At 42.3% G+C, this 17,314-nt stretch overlaps 1 protein-coding gene across 4 annotated transcripts in view; it reads right to left on the reverse strand.

The window, feature by feature from the left end:
* The window catches only part of LOC102374924 (netrin-1), a 118,302-nt gene extending 101,249 nt beyond the window's left edge, over positions 1-17,053 (reverse strand). For all 4 annotated transcript variants that reach the window (XM_025212890.1, XM_006031272.3, XM_025212889.1 and 1 more), the window contains exon 1: positions 16,870-17,053. In XM_025212890.1, coding sequence (XP_025068675.1) covers positions 16,870-17,017 — 148 coding nt within the window. In that variant the 5' untranslated portion in view covers positions 17,018-17,053. The remainder of the gene's footprint in view (positions 1-16,869) is intronic.
* Between the last annotated feature and the right edge of the window lie 261 nt (positions 17,054-17,314).

Genomic DNA, 17,314 nt, shown 5'->3' on the forward strand with positions numbered 1-17,314 from the left:
TGTTTTGGGTTCTGCTTAAGTTATGTTGTGCAAAACAAGCTAATTCCCGAAGCCAAATGCTGATGCTATTACAGAGAAAGCATCTGTGGAAGTGCAGCCTTTCTGCACGTGTGCCTGGCTGCTCTACTGAGATATGATCACAAGGCAGGGGATCTGGAAATATTTCTGATGTAACTGGGCACACTCAGGCTTTGGAGGTTTCACTGGGGAAGCCAACCGGACATGTCAGAACAACACTGGGAATTGCACCGGAGGTCAGTTGTTCCCGTCAGATGATGCCTTGTTTATGTCCAGATGTCGTTGCAGCCTTTTTGAAGAATGTCAAAGGCCCTCTCTTGTTCCTTCTCCTTCCCCTCCTCTAAGCTGTGTCTGTTTTAAATTTGACATGAGATGTAAGACAGTATCTCAAAAATGTCTGAAAATCCAAGACTGTATTGTCTGAGAAGAAAGGAAAGCTTTGCGGAAGAACACAAACGCAGCTCAGATATGGCATGGTGTTCTCAATTTATGCTGGGGACCTAGGATGAGAAATTATTAACGTGTTGACTTGCACTCCCTTTATTCACAAAGAAGTAAAGGGATTTCCAGGCCTAGGAGGTGGGGGAATGAAATGACCATCTGTCAGAAGTGCAGTTCCAGAAGGACCCAACCCAATCTGAAGAGCTTAAAGGTAGAAAGGAAAAAAAATCATACCAGAAGGGAGGTGGGGTGGGAACAATATGCAAAATTGCTGACTTCCCTGAAGTTTTAATACATCTGTGGCTTAAGTGAATTTTTGGTTTTAATATGATCATATTGTGATGTTATTACCAAGTGTAGATGAGCTTGCTTGCTTTCTTAAATGTGTAGGTTGGCTTTTGCAACCTGGAGTTTAAGACTGTGTCACAGCAAGAGAGCTACGATACATGACAAGGGTTCTCAGACTTGAGTGTGCATGGTAACAATTACCCAACTTTCCCTCAAGTCATGTTTTTTCAAGTGTAAATGGCTTTCACTCCTGCCTCGAAGGCTAATGCCCTGTGCTCTAAGATTTTACTTTCCTTTCATGCACAACAGTCTGTAACATAGTGGTTCTGATTCAGGATACCTTTAAGCGGATGCTTAAGTTTCACTGAAGCCAAGTTTGTGCTTAACTGCTGTGACATGTTGGGAAGATATCCTGAATTGTAACCAGGAAGAGAAAGAAGTCAGAAATAAGATCTGCTATGAAGATCAGAGAGCAATATTTTGCCCTAAGCTCAGTTAATACGCAAAGAAACTGAGAAGTGGCACAGACACTGGGACACTTCCAGGGAAAGATACACAGAGGTGCAGAATATTCAATGAAGAAAGCAAGCACTGAAAGCTTTAGATAAATAAAGATTAACACAAAACCACAGTGTGTTATTTGCAGTTCTCATAATTCTGGAGAGTATATATTACACACACATTTCAAAATATACATCAGTGGAGCACTGGTGGATCTGGAGAGAAAAGGGGATTGCATTTTTTCCAATATTTGGTTTTGTTCCTTGCTAATGACATACAAGGATTATATTTAATTAGAAATAACTTTTAACTAGAGCACATGTACAAAAGGAAGCACAGGACTGAGGTCCAGTCGTGGATCCATACCTGTCTTGAAAAGATTAGAACATGTCTAGGTATCCGTGTTGAGCCACAGAAATATTCTGTTACAGCCATGGTTCAGCAACCCAACCTTATTCAGAGTATCATATAATCCCCTGCTTAACTTTAAGCAGGTGCTTAAATTCCATTAAAGTTTCTTATATCTGCAAGGGCTATTTGAAGAGTCATGGGCTGGAGTGTTTTGCTGAAATTGGGACAATGCCTTCTCAATATTGTAAAAATAATTTTAAAAATGAAGCTTAGTGCTTTCACTGGAAGCTCCCAAAATGCCTAAGGAAGCCTTGTACCATCGACACTTTCCCCAGAGCCTGACAAAGGGACTTTCATCCTGAAACCTTGCAGAAAAGGACAATTTTCTTACCATTTTCCAGTTGGTCTAATAAAAGGTATCGTTTTGGAACCAAGAGTTCTAGTTTTTTGTATGTCTTTTTGTCTCAGACCAACACAGCCACCAAGTATACCCCTGAAACATGGAAGATGCCGAATTTTAGCCAATTTTGGATTTTAAACTTCATTGCAGAACAACAAGGACATTTTTTTGCCTCCCTGCCTACCATCTGACACCTCCAGGGAAGGAATTCTACCTGATCAACACATCAAAGAGCTACTCAACACAGCTCACAAAGACACTCATGGACCCAGGGGGACAGCCTTCCATCTTCAGCTCCCTCTGTGCAAAAATTAAGTTTATTTCCTACCTATGGGGACTTTTTACCATCTTGTACCATCTACACTTTTCCCAGAGCCTGACAAAGGGACTTTGATCCTGAAAGCTTGCAGAAAAGGACAATTTTCTTACCATTTTCCAGTTGGTCTAATAAAAGGTGTCATTTTGGAACCAAGAGTTCTAGTTTTTTGTGTGTCTTTAAGGAAGCCTAAGGTTTTTTGGGTAAATCTGGTCTCTTTTATTCAACCAACTAAAAATAGATGGAAAAATTCTTTTTTGCAAGCTTTCAGATATACCCTTTGTCAGGCTGAGGAAGCATCTGTAGTTGGTTTGTGCAGACGCTTTCTCAGCCTGACAAAGGGTATTAGTACATGAAAGCTTGCTAAGAAGAATTTTTCCAATTATTTGAGTTGGCCTTATAAAAGATATCAGATTTGCCCAAAGAACCTTGTCTGCCTATATCCTAGACCAACATGGCTACAACCTATACCCCTGTAAAGAAGCCTAACTGCCTTGAAGGATGGGGTCGAGTGCAGGGTGACACTAAATTGGGTGGAGTTGCAGACAACTGGAGGATGGGATTAAGATTCAAAATGACCTTAATAAACTGGGAAAATGGTCCAAAATTAATAGAATGAAATTCAATAAAGACAAGTGCAAAGTTCTTCACTTTGGACAAAACAATTACATATACAAAGACAGAACAACCTGAGGAATGACAGGCTAGGCTTTAGAACTATGGAATAGGATCTGGGGGTTATACTGACCCCCAAGACAAATATGAGTCAACAGCATGTGCTTGTTGCAAAGAAAGGTGATAGTATGCAGGATGAAATAACACAAGTATCACTTGCAAGTGCAGAGAAGCAATTCTTCTATTCAGCAATGGCAAGGCCTCATTTAGAGTACTGTGTGCAGTTTTGGGCACTGCACTTCAAGGAAGACACAGACAAATTAGAGAAAGTCCAGTGAATAGCAACAAAAATTATTAGGAGTCTAGGAAAACATGATTTGTACTGTATGAGTGTATCCCCATGAATGCACATGTTCAGGGGCACATATTTTCTATGGGACAAATATCAGTGGCACATATTTGTGCCACATATTTGTGCCAGTACTATTTATCCAGTGGCACACTCCTGCACGTGCACTCTAGCACAGAACATGGCTCTAGCTGGCCAGGCTCCAGTCCCTGGTGACGCACATTACTGCCGTGTGCACTGCCCCACATTTTTTTAGTGGTGGGTTTTTTTTGACACTCGGATCTCCTGGTGTGAACCCCCCCCCCCCCCCCCCGCTGCTAATTTGCAGTGCAAGGGTGCACATGCACCACATGTGGCTTGGAGCACCTCAAACGGCTTTTAAGGTGCCACAAACCACACATGTGTGCTTGTGGGGATGTGCCCTATAAGGGCAAATATAGAGCCCATCTTTAAGAAAACAAAGAAGGAAGATCCAGGGAACTACAGATCAGTCAGCCTCACCTCATTCCCTGAGAAAATCATGGAGCAAATCCTCAAGGAATTCATTTCTAAGCACTCGGAGGAGAAGAAAGTGATTAGGAACAGTCAGCATGGATTCACCAAGGGCAAATCATGGCTGACCAACCTGATTGTCTTCTATGATGAGATGACTGGCTCTGTCTATGTGAGGAGAGCAGTGGATCTGATATACCTTAGCTTCATCAAGGCTTTTGATATGGTTTCCCACAACAGTCTTGCAGGAAAGCTATGGAAGTATGGGCTGGATAAATGGACTGTAAGGTGGATAGAAAACTGGCTGGATCATTGGGCTCAAAGGCTAGTAATCAATGGCTCGATGTCCAGTTGGCAGCCGGTATCAAGTGGAGTGCCCCAGGAGTTGGTCCTGGGGCCAGTTTGGTTCAATGTCTTCATCAACGATATGGAATATGGCATAGAGTGTACCCTTGGCAAATCTGTGGATGACACCAAGCTGGGGGCTGTAGTGGATACACTGGAGGGTAGGGCTAAGATTCAGAGTGACCTAGACAAATTGCTGGACTGGGCCAAAAGGAATCTCATGAGGTTCAACAAGGACAAGTGCAAAGTCCTGCACTTAGCACAGAACAAACCCATGCACCAGTACAGGCTAGGGACTGACTGGATAAGAAGCAGCTCTGCAGAAAAAGACCTGGGGTTACAGTGGACAAGAAGCCAAATAGGAACCAGCAGTTTGCCCTTGCTGCCAAGAAGGCTAATGGCATACTGGGCTGTTTTAGTAAGAGTGCTGCCAGCAGATTGAGGGAAGTGATTATTTCCCTCTAATCTGCACTGGTGAGGTCACATCTGGGGTACTGTGTCTACTTTTGGGCCCCCCACTACAGAAAAGATATGGACAAATTGGAGGGAGTCCAGTGGAGGGCAGTGAAAATGGTGAGGGGGCTGGAGAACATGACTTATGAAGAGAGGCTGAGGGAACTGGGATTACTTAGTCTGGAGAAGATAAGACTAAGGGGGGATTTAATAACAACCTTCAACTACCTGAAGGGTGGTTACCAAGAGGATGGAGCTAGACTGATCTCAGTGGTTGTAGATGACAGAACAAGGAGCAATGGTCTTAAGTTGCAGCAAAGGAAGTTTAGGTTAGATATTAGGGAAAACTTTCTCATGAGGAAGGTAATAAAACACTGGAACAGGTTACCTAGAGAGGTTGTGGAATCTCCATCCTTGGAGGTTTTTAAGACCCAGCTAGACAAAGCCTTGGCTGGGATGATCTAGTTAGGGATGATCCTGCTTTGAGCAGGGGGTTGAATTAGATGATCTCTTGAGGTCCCCTTCAACCTTAATTTTCTATGATTCTACAATGTATGAGAAAAGGTTGAAAGAACTTGGATGATTTAGTCTAGAGAAGACTGAGGGGGAATTTGATAACAGGCTCCAAATACATGACCAAAGAGGGTTATATGGAGGATGGTGATAGACTATAACATTTATTCTCATACTACATGCACTTTCCCCAAAATATTAGCAGTGGAAAATTGGGGCATGTCTAAAATAAGGAAGCTGATTTCTGCAGGGTCTGGAGTCTTGTGCCACATGGAGCTAAGGCAGGATTCCTCTTCTCAGCCTCACTCCTCTTCCCACTGGAGGAGGCTTTTACAGTGTTGGACTGTATATAATTAGGCTGCTGATGTGATTGAGGTAATCTGTAGGTGCTGCAGTAGCAGCATCTCCCATGGGCTAAGAGGTGTGAGGATGATAAGAGAATGCCACGCTAATCTACTTGGCTGAGGTCTACAGCCTCTGATGTGGCAATAAGACTGCCCATATCCCCCCCTTTTTTTTCAAGGAAAGAAACATATTTTTTACCTTCATTCTACCTTCCCAAAGCAAGATGTGTGTCTTATTTGAGGGGAAAGTGGGAATTGTGGTATGCTAATAACTATGGTATTCTATAAGTGACAGAGGCCAGGACAAGAAGCAATGGTCTTAAGTTGTAACTTAGGATGGACATTAGGGCAACTTTCTCAGTATGAGGAGAGTTCAGCATTGAAACAGATTCCCTAGAGAAGTTGATGAATCTTCATCCTTGGAAGTTTTTAAGTGCAGATAAGACAAGCACTTGATAGGCATTACTTACACAGGAATGATCCTGCCTTGGGCAGGTGGTTGAACTAGATGACCTCCTGAGGTCCCTCCCAGGCCAATTTTCTGTCATCTCCATTTTACAGGGGGAACTTAAGGTGAAGTTACCTATCCAAGGCTACACAGTGAATTAGTCATAATCTTCCCTTCCAAATAGAAGGTTAAAATATTTGACAGCAGGGCTACTGGCCTACTGGCCACACGCAAGGGGTTAATGTGTGGGCCCTGAGCTCTCAATTGGCCATTGCTCCCCCTATTGCTCTGAGGGATCAGCGGGGGTCTCCAGGCTCCTCCTTCTTCACTCAGCTTTTACTTCTTGCTCCCACCCCAGGGAGTGGGGCAGGGCAGCTCACAATACCAGGGGAGCCCATGGCATGGGGGAGCTGAGGTGGGGACAGCCCATGTGCCTGATGCAAGAGCTGCCCACATTGCAATGGCTGCTGTGTGCACTGTGCAGCACTGGGCTGTAGCAGGGCTGCCTGCATGTGCAGTGCAGCAAGGGAATGTGGCCATGGGGCTTCATGGCTCACTAGTGCAGCCCCGTGCATGCAGGTCCCACTAGTGCAGCCTGGGTGGCATGCAGCTCCCAGCCACTTAGAAGGTGAACAGCCCTGTTGTGCAGAAATGTTGACCTTTTCCAAGGGAATGGCTTCAATGCTTTAAATAATGATTATAAAAATGGATATACCAGTAAACTACATTGGTCTATTGGACCAACTGCATGGCTGGGACAGACTTAGGGTATAAGTAGATATTGCTAAATAGATAAGTAGATATTGCTAATTAAATGTTTCTTGACATAGCTTATCTGCTTTACTGAGTGAAACATAAATTGCCTGCTGTTCCACCTGTTGATCCTGTGGGACAACAGGGGACAAGTTCCCTACTTGCAGAGATGTACCCCAGCGAAGCTCTGAGGTGCATCTCTGTAAGCAGGGGAAAGCCAGTTCTGGTGTGGTCCCATGGCTGAGACTATCAATCAGCTGATTGGTAGTCCCAGCCCTGGGACTGCACTGGAGTGTTAATGCATGCCTGGGCAATCCTAAATGGGGGAACTGTTTTATGATGGCACAGAGGCAAATGCAGTGCATTCTTCTTCAGGTCTGAGGAAAAAGCAGGCACAGCTAGAGCTAAAAGCAGCCTTTACAGGAAGACTGTAAAGATTAGGACTGTATACCTTGAAGAGGAGAAGAGTAAGAGGTGACAGATGAAAAGTATACAAATGGATGACCCAGAGAAGAGAAGTCAGTAGCTTCCATTCACTATTTCATGGATACAGGAACAAGGAAATGGCCAATGAAATTGAAAGGCAGAAAATTTAAAAGGAAATACTTCTCTCCACAATGCAGTTATTCTAATTGCCACGAAATATCACCAAAGCCAAGGCTTTGCAAGATTCAAAAAAGGCTTAGCCATTGACATGGCTAACAAGTATTCTCTGAAGGGCTAAAGGAGGAAAAGCAGAGCTAGCTCAGGAAGTTTGGTGTAGGTGTGCCCCAGTCCCTCTACAGATCACACTTTTTAGTATCCTTTTTAATGACAGCAAAACACAAAGGCCCCTTAGGAGGAATAAGCAGGGAAGCTTTGTTTACAGCCTGCACTCTTATTTCCAGAAATAAGGATGGAGTAACTTTTGTTTTAAACAAATGTTTAGTTGTCATTATGGTGTTCCCTCTTGATCTCAAGGACCCCATAGCTCCATCTTCCAAGAGCATTAGAGTTGTCTCTGGGCAGAGTTGGCTCAGGCTTGTTGACACCTGGCTAGGGTGATCATCTCAACAATAAACAAACTTCATCTGTAAGGCCTTCCAGTTCATCCATTAGCAGGTGCAAAATCTGCAGGTGTGTTTGCAACCTGGTGAATGTACCATGTGAAAAGTTGACCCTAGGCTCCCCACAGGTTTGGAAATTTGGTGCTGGGGGAGCATTGAGACCATTAATTGCTACTCTTCTGCTGCCAAATCCCAGATGTGCTGGGGGCCTTGCAGGCAAGATGGTATGGTTCTGTGCGCTAGATCACCGGTCTGCAGTGGATCTGGTACATGAGCAGATTTGGCATACAGGGTCAGGCCAGATCTAGCATGTGGGGTCAGGCTGTCGTGGCCAGAACCAAAAGTGTGGGATTTGGTCTCTGCGAAGCCAGATGCAGCATAGAGGATTAGGCCACACACAGGTTCAGGCAACATGCAGGATTGAACCAGAGAGTGGTTAAATTCAGTGTGCATAATCAGGCCAGTGTGAAGGCAGAATTGCGCTGGTATATGGCTGGATGTGGTGCATGGGATCTGGCTGTGCATGGGATCAGGCCATTGTGCTGCCAGATTCAGTGTGCAGGATCAGGCTGGTGCACAGGATCACATCCATGCACCAACTCCCAAGGAGGGCTCTAACCTATGGACTGGCCCCATATTACCCATTCTGGCTCTGTGGCTGGGAGTTTGAGCACCACTGGTACATGAAGGTATAATGGAAGTTATGGCTCTGTACACACAGACAGTGTGATTGCAAATGGCAGTCGTGGAAAGCATTTGGTGTTTTTGCCCAATCTTTCTCCAAAAAACAAACAAACAAACAAAAAACAAAAAAGCAAGTCCTATGCCTATATGACTGTGTCTAGATGTGCAGGGGCATTCGTCTACAGTGGCACAAACAGTAGTGGCACAAATTTGTGTGGCTACTTTCTGCCACAGTACACACCCCTGCACATGTGCTTTATTGTGGGACACTGTCCTGCTCTGGACAAACTGCCCTTGCTTCACTCCTCCCAGTTCCCGGTCTGCTGGAGCAGCCAGGGCACAAATGGAGGAGTGGAGACACTTTGGCCAGCAGCCAAAGCATCTCCCTGGAATACCAAGCCTCTGTTTTTTCTGGTGCATGCTATTGTAACACTTGCTGCGCTGCTTTTTTTCTGGGGGTTTTTTTGCTCCTCGGAAATCTTGGTAGCAAATTTTGCCCTCATGCTGCACATTTGCAGCACAGGGCACATTTTAATGTTCCATGCATGCAGTTTGTGGCACCACAAAGAGGTTTGTGACACCCCAAATCACACTTGTCTGCATGTGGGGACGCAGCCTATGAGTTTAAGCCACTGAATACACAAGTTTGCACAGACTGTAATAATTTGCCAATCATGATTTTAAATTATTCTGGAAGTCTGTGTAGATATTGATCCAAAATTGTAAGGTGGAGGGGGAGGATTCATTTTCTTAATTAATTTTTTGGTTCTGCATTAGAGGATCTAACTTTCAGTCCCACATATACCAATTCTGCCTCTCCTCATTAGGTTTACATTGGCAGTCTTAGTGCAAGTGCATTCATGGCTAATATCATTTGTCATCTTTTCATCAAAAGCATGTAAATCCTTTCCCCAAAGTGCAGAACTGTTTTATGGCAACACTATAAAACCCTTCAGGATCTCTGTTTCAATATAATTACATTAGTACTGAAAGTCTGGTAAATATCAGGATTGAATTTAATCAAAAGTGCTAGTGGAATCAATTCTATTTATAACAGCTCACGATAGAAGGGGTTTACATAGGACAAAGATGTGGAATTTCACTTGCAACATCATTCAGAGTTGGTGGTGAAAAGGAAATCAAAATATACACAACGCTTTATCTCTAAGGAAAGCACAGTTTTTATTCTCGTTTTAGGGCCCAACCTTGATCCCACTGAAAACAATGACAGACTGAAAACACAACTCCTTGTGGTCCCACGTCTTAAAAGGTTAGTTAGTAATTTTCCAACTGTCACATGTGTTGATAGATTTCACTAAAAATGCAATTTTAGAGTAGTTTTACTGATGCATAGGTTATCCCAAAATAGGTTTTCACCAGATTTGTCAGGGATATTGGTATAAACCCAAATAGTTAAGAAAGGAACCACAGTTCTTAGCTCAGCTGCTAAAACAAGGAGCATTGTATTCAGTTATGGTTCACCTGTAGGTCACTGGAAATGCTCCTGTTGATTTCAGTGGGTTTTGGATCACCACTACGGTTAGAACCCCTCCATTCACGAGATGCCAAGGTCATTCTAGAATTATTACAATCTACCTGTACGGTCTGGTCTCTAGACCTGAGAGGCACCAAGGCCCTTCTTGAATCACTGTCATCTCTCATTTTGTCCAGCCACCCACTATCAGATGTAATTCTTCTTCTTTTGCTTCCAGTGTATGCCCTGGTAGGCCTTGGCATAATTCCAATGCTGCCACTTCATGCAATATCGCTTCTCAATCTGTCGTCAGCTCCTCTGCATGTGGTTTTCAGCCAAATGGCAATGTGTAGCTGAGCATGCTGCTAGTCTAGCAAAAGTTTTCCCTGTGCCTTCATGCCATTTTCTAGCTGCTGCCTGGATCTGAGAGAGACCCTCTGAATCCACCAAAATCCTTATTTACGAGAAGGTAACAGGAAGGATGCAAATATACAGTAAACACAATAGCAAAAATGGACACTGTCAGGTTAAAAGTAATTTGTAAAGTCCCGAAGCAGGGACACGTTTCCTTACCTGTATTGCAAAGACCACTCTAAATTAAAAAAATATATATATTGTTTTTAAAATTGATGCATTTTTCATTATCCTTTTTTCGTCCTTTTTTTAAAATTCTCTCTCAGTCTGGGCAGGAGTCAATTTCATTGGTCAATTTAATTTTCTGTTCACAATTTATGTCACAAGCTTATGCTGCATGTTTTTGGTTCCTGCCACAGCATGGACATGTTAAAAGCACTTAAAAATGTTTTCACTGAAATTATAAAGGTGAACATATACCATATTATAACATATATTTTTACTTAAATTATAAATGTCGGGTTTGCAAAATAAAAATTAACTGAGGACAAAAATGCACAAAAATGTAACTATTGATAACACAATTTTATTCATCCAACATTCACTATTACCATGCTATTAGATGTATTATTGAGAAATACAACCCAATGATAATATGGAGTGAAAGATGAAAAACACAAGGATGAGGAAAAGTGGTTTAGCTAAATGTGTCTGTTAGGCTGAATTAATGAAGCTGAATTATTACATAGAAACATCTTCAACAGAACCGTCATAGCACATTTGTTATGAGTTCACACCAGCCAACATATGCTTGCAAGACGTTGCTGCATGCTTGCTTAATACTATCAGTTTTATGTTTACTAGACATTTGTATTTGATTAAATGCATTCATTTAAATGTGTTAAAGGTAAAAAAGTGAGTGGAGCAGTGCAATGGTTGAAAGAATCAAGTCTTATAGAGAAGCACAGTCTGCTCTATGAGATGAAGCACAAGTCATTTGTAAGGGTGATGGCAGATGTAATAGGACAGTTAATTTCTTAATTCTAAATGTATTCAGTTCACATGAGATTCTGGAAAACCTGGCCTAGGTTATCCCAGGTTGACAGATGGTTTGGTGAGATGATAAATTAACATTGTTATCAATGGAGAAATGGCTACAATGGTTAGACGGTAGCTATTTGTATGTTTCTTTTATTTTAGAGCGTATATTGAAATAGCCCCAAGGGTGATAAAAAACAATTGGGAAAATTAAAACCCTGTATATTGTAAATAGTTCTCCAGAAAACTATGTTGCAATGACCTCCTTTTGCTGCAAGAAACTTTATTTCATCTGTGTTTATATAGGACAATAGATCACACTGACAATAAACCATTCCAAGTACTGTGAAATTGGATTGAATAGCTGGAGTGTTGGCAGCTTCTCATTCATTAGCATATTTACATACCTTTAAATGTATTAGCTCCAATGGCCACCTTTTTGTCTTAATAGGGCAGATAGGGAGATATATTCAAATCTGTTGATCTCAAATTTCAAGAGCAAGAACAGTTCAAGAGCACGCTAAATCAACAAAAACATCCTTGTAAAGTGAACTTAGTAGAGTTAATGACAGAACTTTTCACAAAGGTACTGCAAAATACTTTGAAGGTCAATAAGTGTGATTCCCAGTGGGCAACTAACCTGCCGAAAGTCACACAGTGAGTTAGAGGAAGAGAAAGGATGAGAGAACACAGGTCTCCTTCCTTCCAAACCTGTGCACTAACCATTAGATAAGTCTTCCCCAGTATGACTTTTATTGCCATGCTAAAGAGAGCACAAGATACATGCACTAGCATAGTGGAGATGCAGGGGGATAATGCTGTCCCTCTGCACAACAATGAAGTTCACCTTTAATGCTTGTAGAAGTTGCTAGTTTGGCAGGCATAAAAATGGTACATCAATAGCAGTGGGACATTGCTCGATCAAGTCTCCCCTGACTTGGAGAAGCCCTCTGCAGGGTATAAAAAGGTAAAGTAGTTGTCATAGCAATTTCAACCTATTAGCAAAAAATATTTGTTTCGAGATGGGATAGTTACCAGCACAGATTTAATAGTCAGCTCCCTTAGAACAGTCTGATACCAGCATATCAACAGCAAGCAGTCATAAGAAAGGCGACTTACTGATTTAGGCCATATTTCACCGACTACAGGCCTTTGAGAGCATTAGAAGGGGAAGGAAAGAAGTGCTCAGAGTATAACTCCTACTGGGCCCTAAGTGATGTTCCACCAAAAGCCTTTTTTTGCTCATAGCTGGGCTCATAAAAGCAGCATGACTCTTGATTGATGGAATTCAATCCTGTTCAACCAGGGGCAACTGCAAAGCTCCCACAGACTTTAGTGGAAGCAGTGTTTTATTCGGGCCTTTAATGTTCTAGGACTGGAAACCTGATGCATTAGGACTAAGCTCAGGTTGATCAGAAGGGAATACTCTGGTTCCTCTGTGATTAAATCACATGTGGCCAGGAGACTTGGTTCCCACAGGAAAAAAACCCATCTAGAATAGCTCCTTCCCACCAACTAAAGCGTCATAATACTTTGGACTGAATTTTCAGCACAAATATGCACCCTGGGGAAAGTTTTATACAGCACCTATGTCACTTAGACGCTTCAGCCTCAACCCCACTGATGTGGTAAAATCCCATGATCTTCTGTTGCAAGCTACTAGGGGTTTCAAGCAAATTGAAGGGGTAATAGAAGGGGTAAAATAACCAGATTGCAGGGTGAATCCTTTCAGAAGTAGGATTTTAGGATGTGTAGAGGAGAGATGAAGAGGGAAGAGCAGTAAGTAAAGGAAAGCACTGGAAAACAGTGGGGACAAAAAGAAAATGAGTGTGGGGTGCACAGCATGGCCTGAGCACTCCATGAAACAAGCATTGGGTTGTCTGCAGTTAGCTGGGAAAGGTACTGCCATCTACTAGTAGCTACGTGGAAGTTAAAAGACACAGATTCTGTCTTGTCGACACTGTCCTGCACTGGGGTGTAATCCTGGAGTGGGTGAGTTTGAGATTCTGTGTTGTCAAGGCGCCTTTGTGTGGGTGAGTGTCATTATTAGGTACCTGTTCAAACAAGAGTCCAAGACCATGCTTATGGGATTTTTAAAACCCAAACTTGATTTTTTGGGGGGTTCTAAACCAATAACATATAGATAAAAAGCCCTATACTCCTGAGCAGGGTAGAAATGTGTGTAATGTATATAAAATAATTCTTCTAGGTATGCAGGGTCAAACACCCTCATAAAAAACTCATGGTGCAAAGAAGTTTCCTAGTAGGTGTGAACCCAGAGGAATGCCCCTACTGTCCCTTCTTGCAGCCTGTGATGCAAAGGAACACTAGAAGTTTGCATGGAACAAAGTGTGGCTGCTGTGCTCTAGTGATTTTAGACTCCCTTGTACCTGAGGTTGAAAGATGAATGCATGGTGGCTCATCTGTTCGTGCTTCTTTGTATTCTTTGAGAACTGCAAAGTTTGCTAGCAAGCCTACACTTGCTGATGCTGCACGAGGTTGGGGGTTTTACACCCTCTTCTGTGTCAGTGCAGAAACCAACATCAATCATCATTCCCTCCCCTCCTGGTAGCCAATCATAGCTGCTGCATGTAGCAGGCAAAGCTCCCCCTCTTCTTTTGAGGGATGATAAAAGTTATTGGGTATGGGGAAAGAGACCTTAGGTTCACAAGAGGGGAAAGGAAGAAACCATAAACATGTCAGGATGGCTCTGCTCCTACCTTCTCTGTCTCCTCTTGTAAATTATTCATGAGATCCTCTCTACTCCTCCTTTACCCTGCAACCACAGGCATGGGGACAAGGGGGTCTGGATCCTCCAGCCAGGTCTACCTCCCTACATGGAAGGGGGAGAAGAATCCTAAGAGTGGCAAGGATGGCAGAGTTGGAGCTGCCAGACAGAGGCAGAACTGGGGCTAGACAACAGGACAGATATGCAGATAGGGGTTACAGAATTAGTTAACTGCAAAATGCAGATCAGAGGCTGTGACTCTCAATTATGCTAAGATCTCTTTATACTTTGGCAGTGCTTTATTGTTGGTGTAGGTATAATTGTATCAAATCCATTGTTGCAGCCCAATTACCGTGTCAGAATGGTGTAAAAGGCCTGAGTGTAAATGAAAATAATGTCTGGAGTATGTGATCACAAGTCAAACAACATTGAAACAAGGTTTATATATGCTCTTTTGATCCAAATACGGATGAAACACTCTTTCTCTGTCTCTCTGCACCTCTTTTTCCCCTCCTATTTTCATTAGGAAAGACCATGTGATCAGAATTTTCCTTTGTTTGTTTCCATCTAACACATTATTACTTAGACTGGGACCCTGCCTTGAAATAAAAAATATGAACTGAATTGCAAACCATATCCACTCAGATCATTAAGGGCAAGGCACGGCTGTGCTCCACAAATAATTTACCAATCACTTGAGTTGCTTCTCTTGGGGCCATTGAGCAGCTTGAAAAATATTAAAAGGTTTCTATTCCAAGCTGCTTTCCCATCCTAGGCTGGATTTTTTCTGGTCTTCCTGTTCTCCCTGCCTTTGCTGTGTCCAAGTAATGATGTTGAACTACTTTCCTCTCTTTGAAGGCCATTCCTGTTCAAAAAGTTGGACTACTTTCAAGGCCACTCTCACTCCACCTGTATTCTCCTCTGCCAAAATCCCAGCTGTTTAAGACTCCAGAAATTCTTGATGGCAGGGTCATTTGAAAAAAAATCCATTACAACTGTTTTGCAATGGAAAATTTGTGTTTTTGATTAAACGATTGTCCTTTGGTATAAGGTTATGCTTTCCACAGAAAAAAAAAAAGAGTTTTTGTAAAAAGAAAAGCAAAGCAAAGAAAAAAAAAAAAGGGAAACTTTTCAGCCAAAACTAAGCAACTACAATATTTGGCCCAAAACTTTAATTTTTTTTGTTAAATATTTTTCATTTTTTCAACAAGAAATTGAAACTGTCTGCAAGGAAAATCCCAACATTTTCTCTGCATCTCTACTAATTAGCCTCTGCCGACTGGCCGTGTATTTTGCTGAGATGACTGGGGTGGTTTATGTCCATAATGCATTTTTCTCTCAACAGTGAAGCTGAGAACTATACAAAACAGGGTAAGATCAACCGCTTAAAATTAGGTCTTGTTTTAAACACAAATGAAAAAGGGAAAGCAGAACGTGAGGTGCTGGGGAGTCTTATCCAACAATAATGCGAACAATGTCATGTGGTAACCGACCCGGACCTACTACACAAATAAATCCTGAGAGCGTGAGAATCCACTTGGACCCAAGTTTCCTTGGATGTGCTGAGTTCTCACATATACCTTGTTCCCTTTCACTTGGCACCCTTAAGATTTTACTATTCCAGTACTTCCCCTACTGCATGTAGCCGCAATTCCCACTCACAACGGAGAAAAGTCATCCACAAGTTTTGCTACTGATACTAATCTCTGGATCTCAACAAAAAAAATTCAAAAGCAAACTAAAGGACATTTGAATACACCTTGTTGGTGTGGGGGCACAATAATTATATTCCTGACTGTGAACAGCTGGAGTAGTAACATTTAGGAGAGAATTCAGCAGAACTCCCTATAACCTCTGTGAACCCCTTGCATTTTGTCTTAAACCCTGTATCCCCCATGCTTGTTTTACTTCCATTGATGAAGAAAATTAAAACATCTGGAAAACTAAACTGGTTCACTACGCCTCAATAGATCTCCACCCCCACTTTTTTTTTGTTATTATTTTGTCCAGAAGAGTAAAGCTGTTTGTACATGGATTGAATGTTCTCTTTTCCTTTTTCCCCCTAATGCTTGAGATCTGTCTGTGTATGGGAGATATATGTCTATATGTGTTCATCAGAGAAATAACCTTTCTTCTCCCAGATGCTAAGCCTGTTGAATGGAGACCACTGTTTGCTGGTATGCACACCTGTGAGAAGAGGGGGAAGCAGAGATTTGCTTTTTAATGTGAGATCCCCATTTGCTAATCTGAATAACCCTGGCAATCTGTTCACACCTTTGTCTTTCTTCTCCTTTGTCTGAGTTTTCTTTTCCATCTCTTTTTTTTTTTGCTTGCCTGGCCACGTGTGTTCTGAATAGCAGCTCAAAATGACTGAACAGTTGTGAGAGTAGTGTGTGTGTGTCTGTGTCTGTGTGTCTGTGTGTGTACGCGCACCTGTGCATGCATGCACATGGCTGCTGGTTAGACTGTAACAGGATGAATAAACAATTTTTTTAAGAGGGTCAGATTTTTCAGTTTTCTAACTCTGCAATTGTGATTTCAAATAAGCAGATTTTTATACGTGCTGATCAGACAGTTGCGGCTTTATACCTTCTGAATGGCAGGTACAAGAGACCGATCTTTTAAAAAAATCTGACCCTAAAACATCTCCTTTAAACTTATACTGAAAAATATCTCAGTCCCCATCTAAATGCCCAACTTTGGGCAGGTCTCATGAATGTGGCTATGAGGAATGAAGCAAGGAAGGAAAGAAAGGGTTAGAAGGTAAGGGTGTACTTTGTTTTGGTACAGCCTTTTTGACAGGGTAGAGTGAAAATAACCTTTTAAACTGGATGTTTAGAATAGAGCAAACAGGAAGGCAACTGAAGAAAGATCTTTACAGTATCCCAGCCCTTCCCCCAGACCCTTTCACTGTGTACCTTTGCATGCTTTCCTGTGAGATATTGGCTTGCTTAGGTCCCGATAGAAGCCTTCCTTGCAGTAATGGCAGTGGCGGCCTGCTGTGTTGTGTCGACAATTCAGGCAAACCCCTCCACTCTTGCGGCCTGAAAGCTTGTAGAGCTCCATATTAAAGCGGCACCTCCGTGCATGAAGATTGCAGTTACAAGCTGTGGAAAAGGAGACAAAAGCAGAAACATTGCCCCTTGTGGTAAATGGTTTCATGAGACAATGTAAAGCCACACCCCAACCTGTTACTCTCGGTCCTTTTTACTCCTGATCATAGTGAAAGTAGCTTCCAACATGTCACGGACCAAGTTTGAGGATAAGGGTGATGCTGGCCCACAAGAAATTTTAAGGGAGAATAAGAATCAGTTGGTCTAAGGAGTTTGAAAACTACTGTTATGTCTTTTTCACTGTACAGTA

This window comes from Alligator sinensis, unplaced genomic scaffold (assembly GCF_000455745.1).
Source record: "Alligator sinensis unplaced genomic scaffold, ASM45574v1 scaffold17_1, whole genome shotgun sequence".
Classification (NCBI taxonomy): domain Eukaryota; kingdom Metazoa; phylum Chordata; order Crocodylia; family Alligatoridae; genus Alligator; species Alligator sinensis.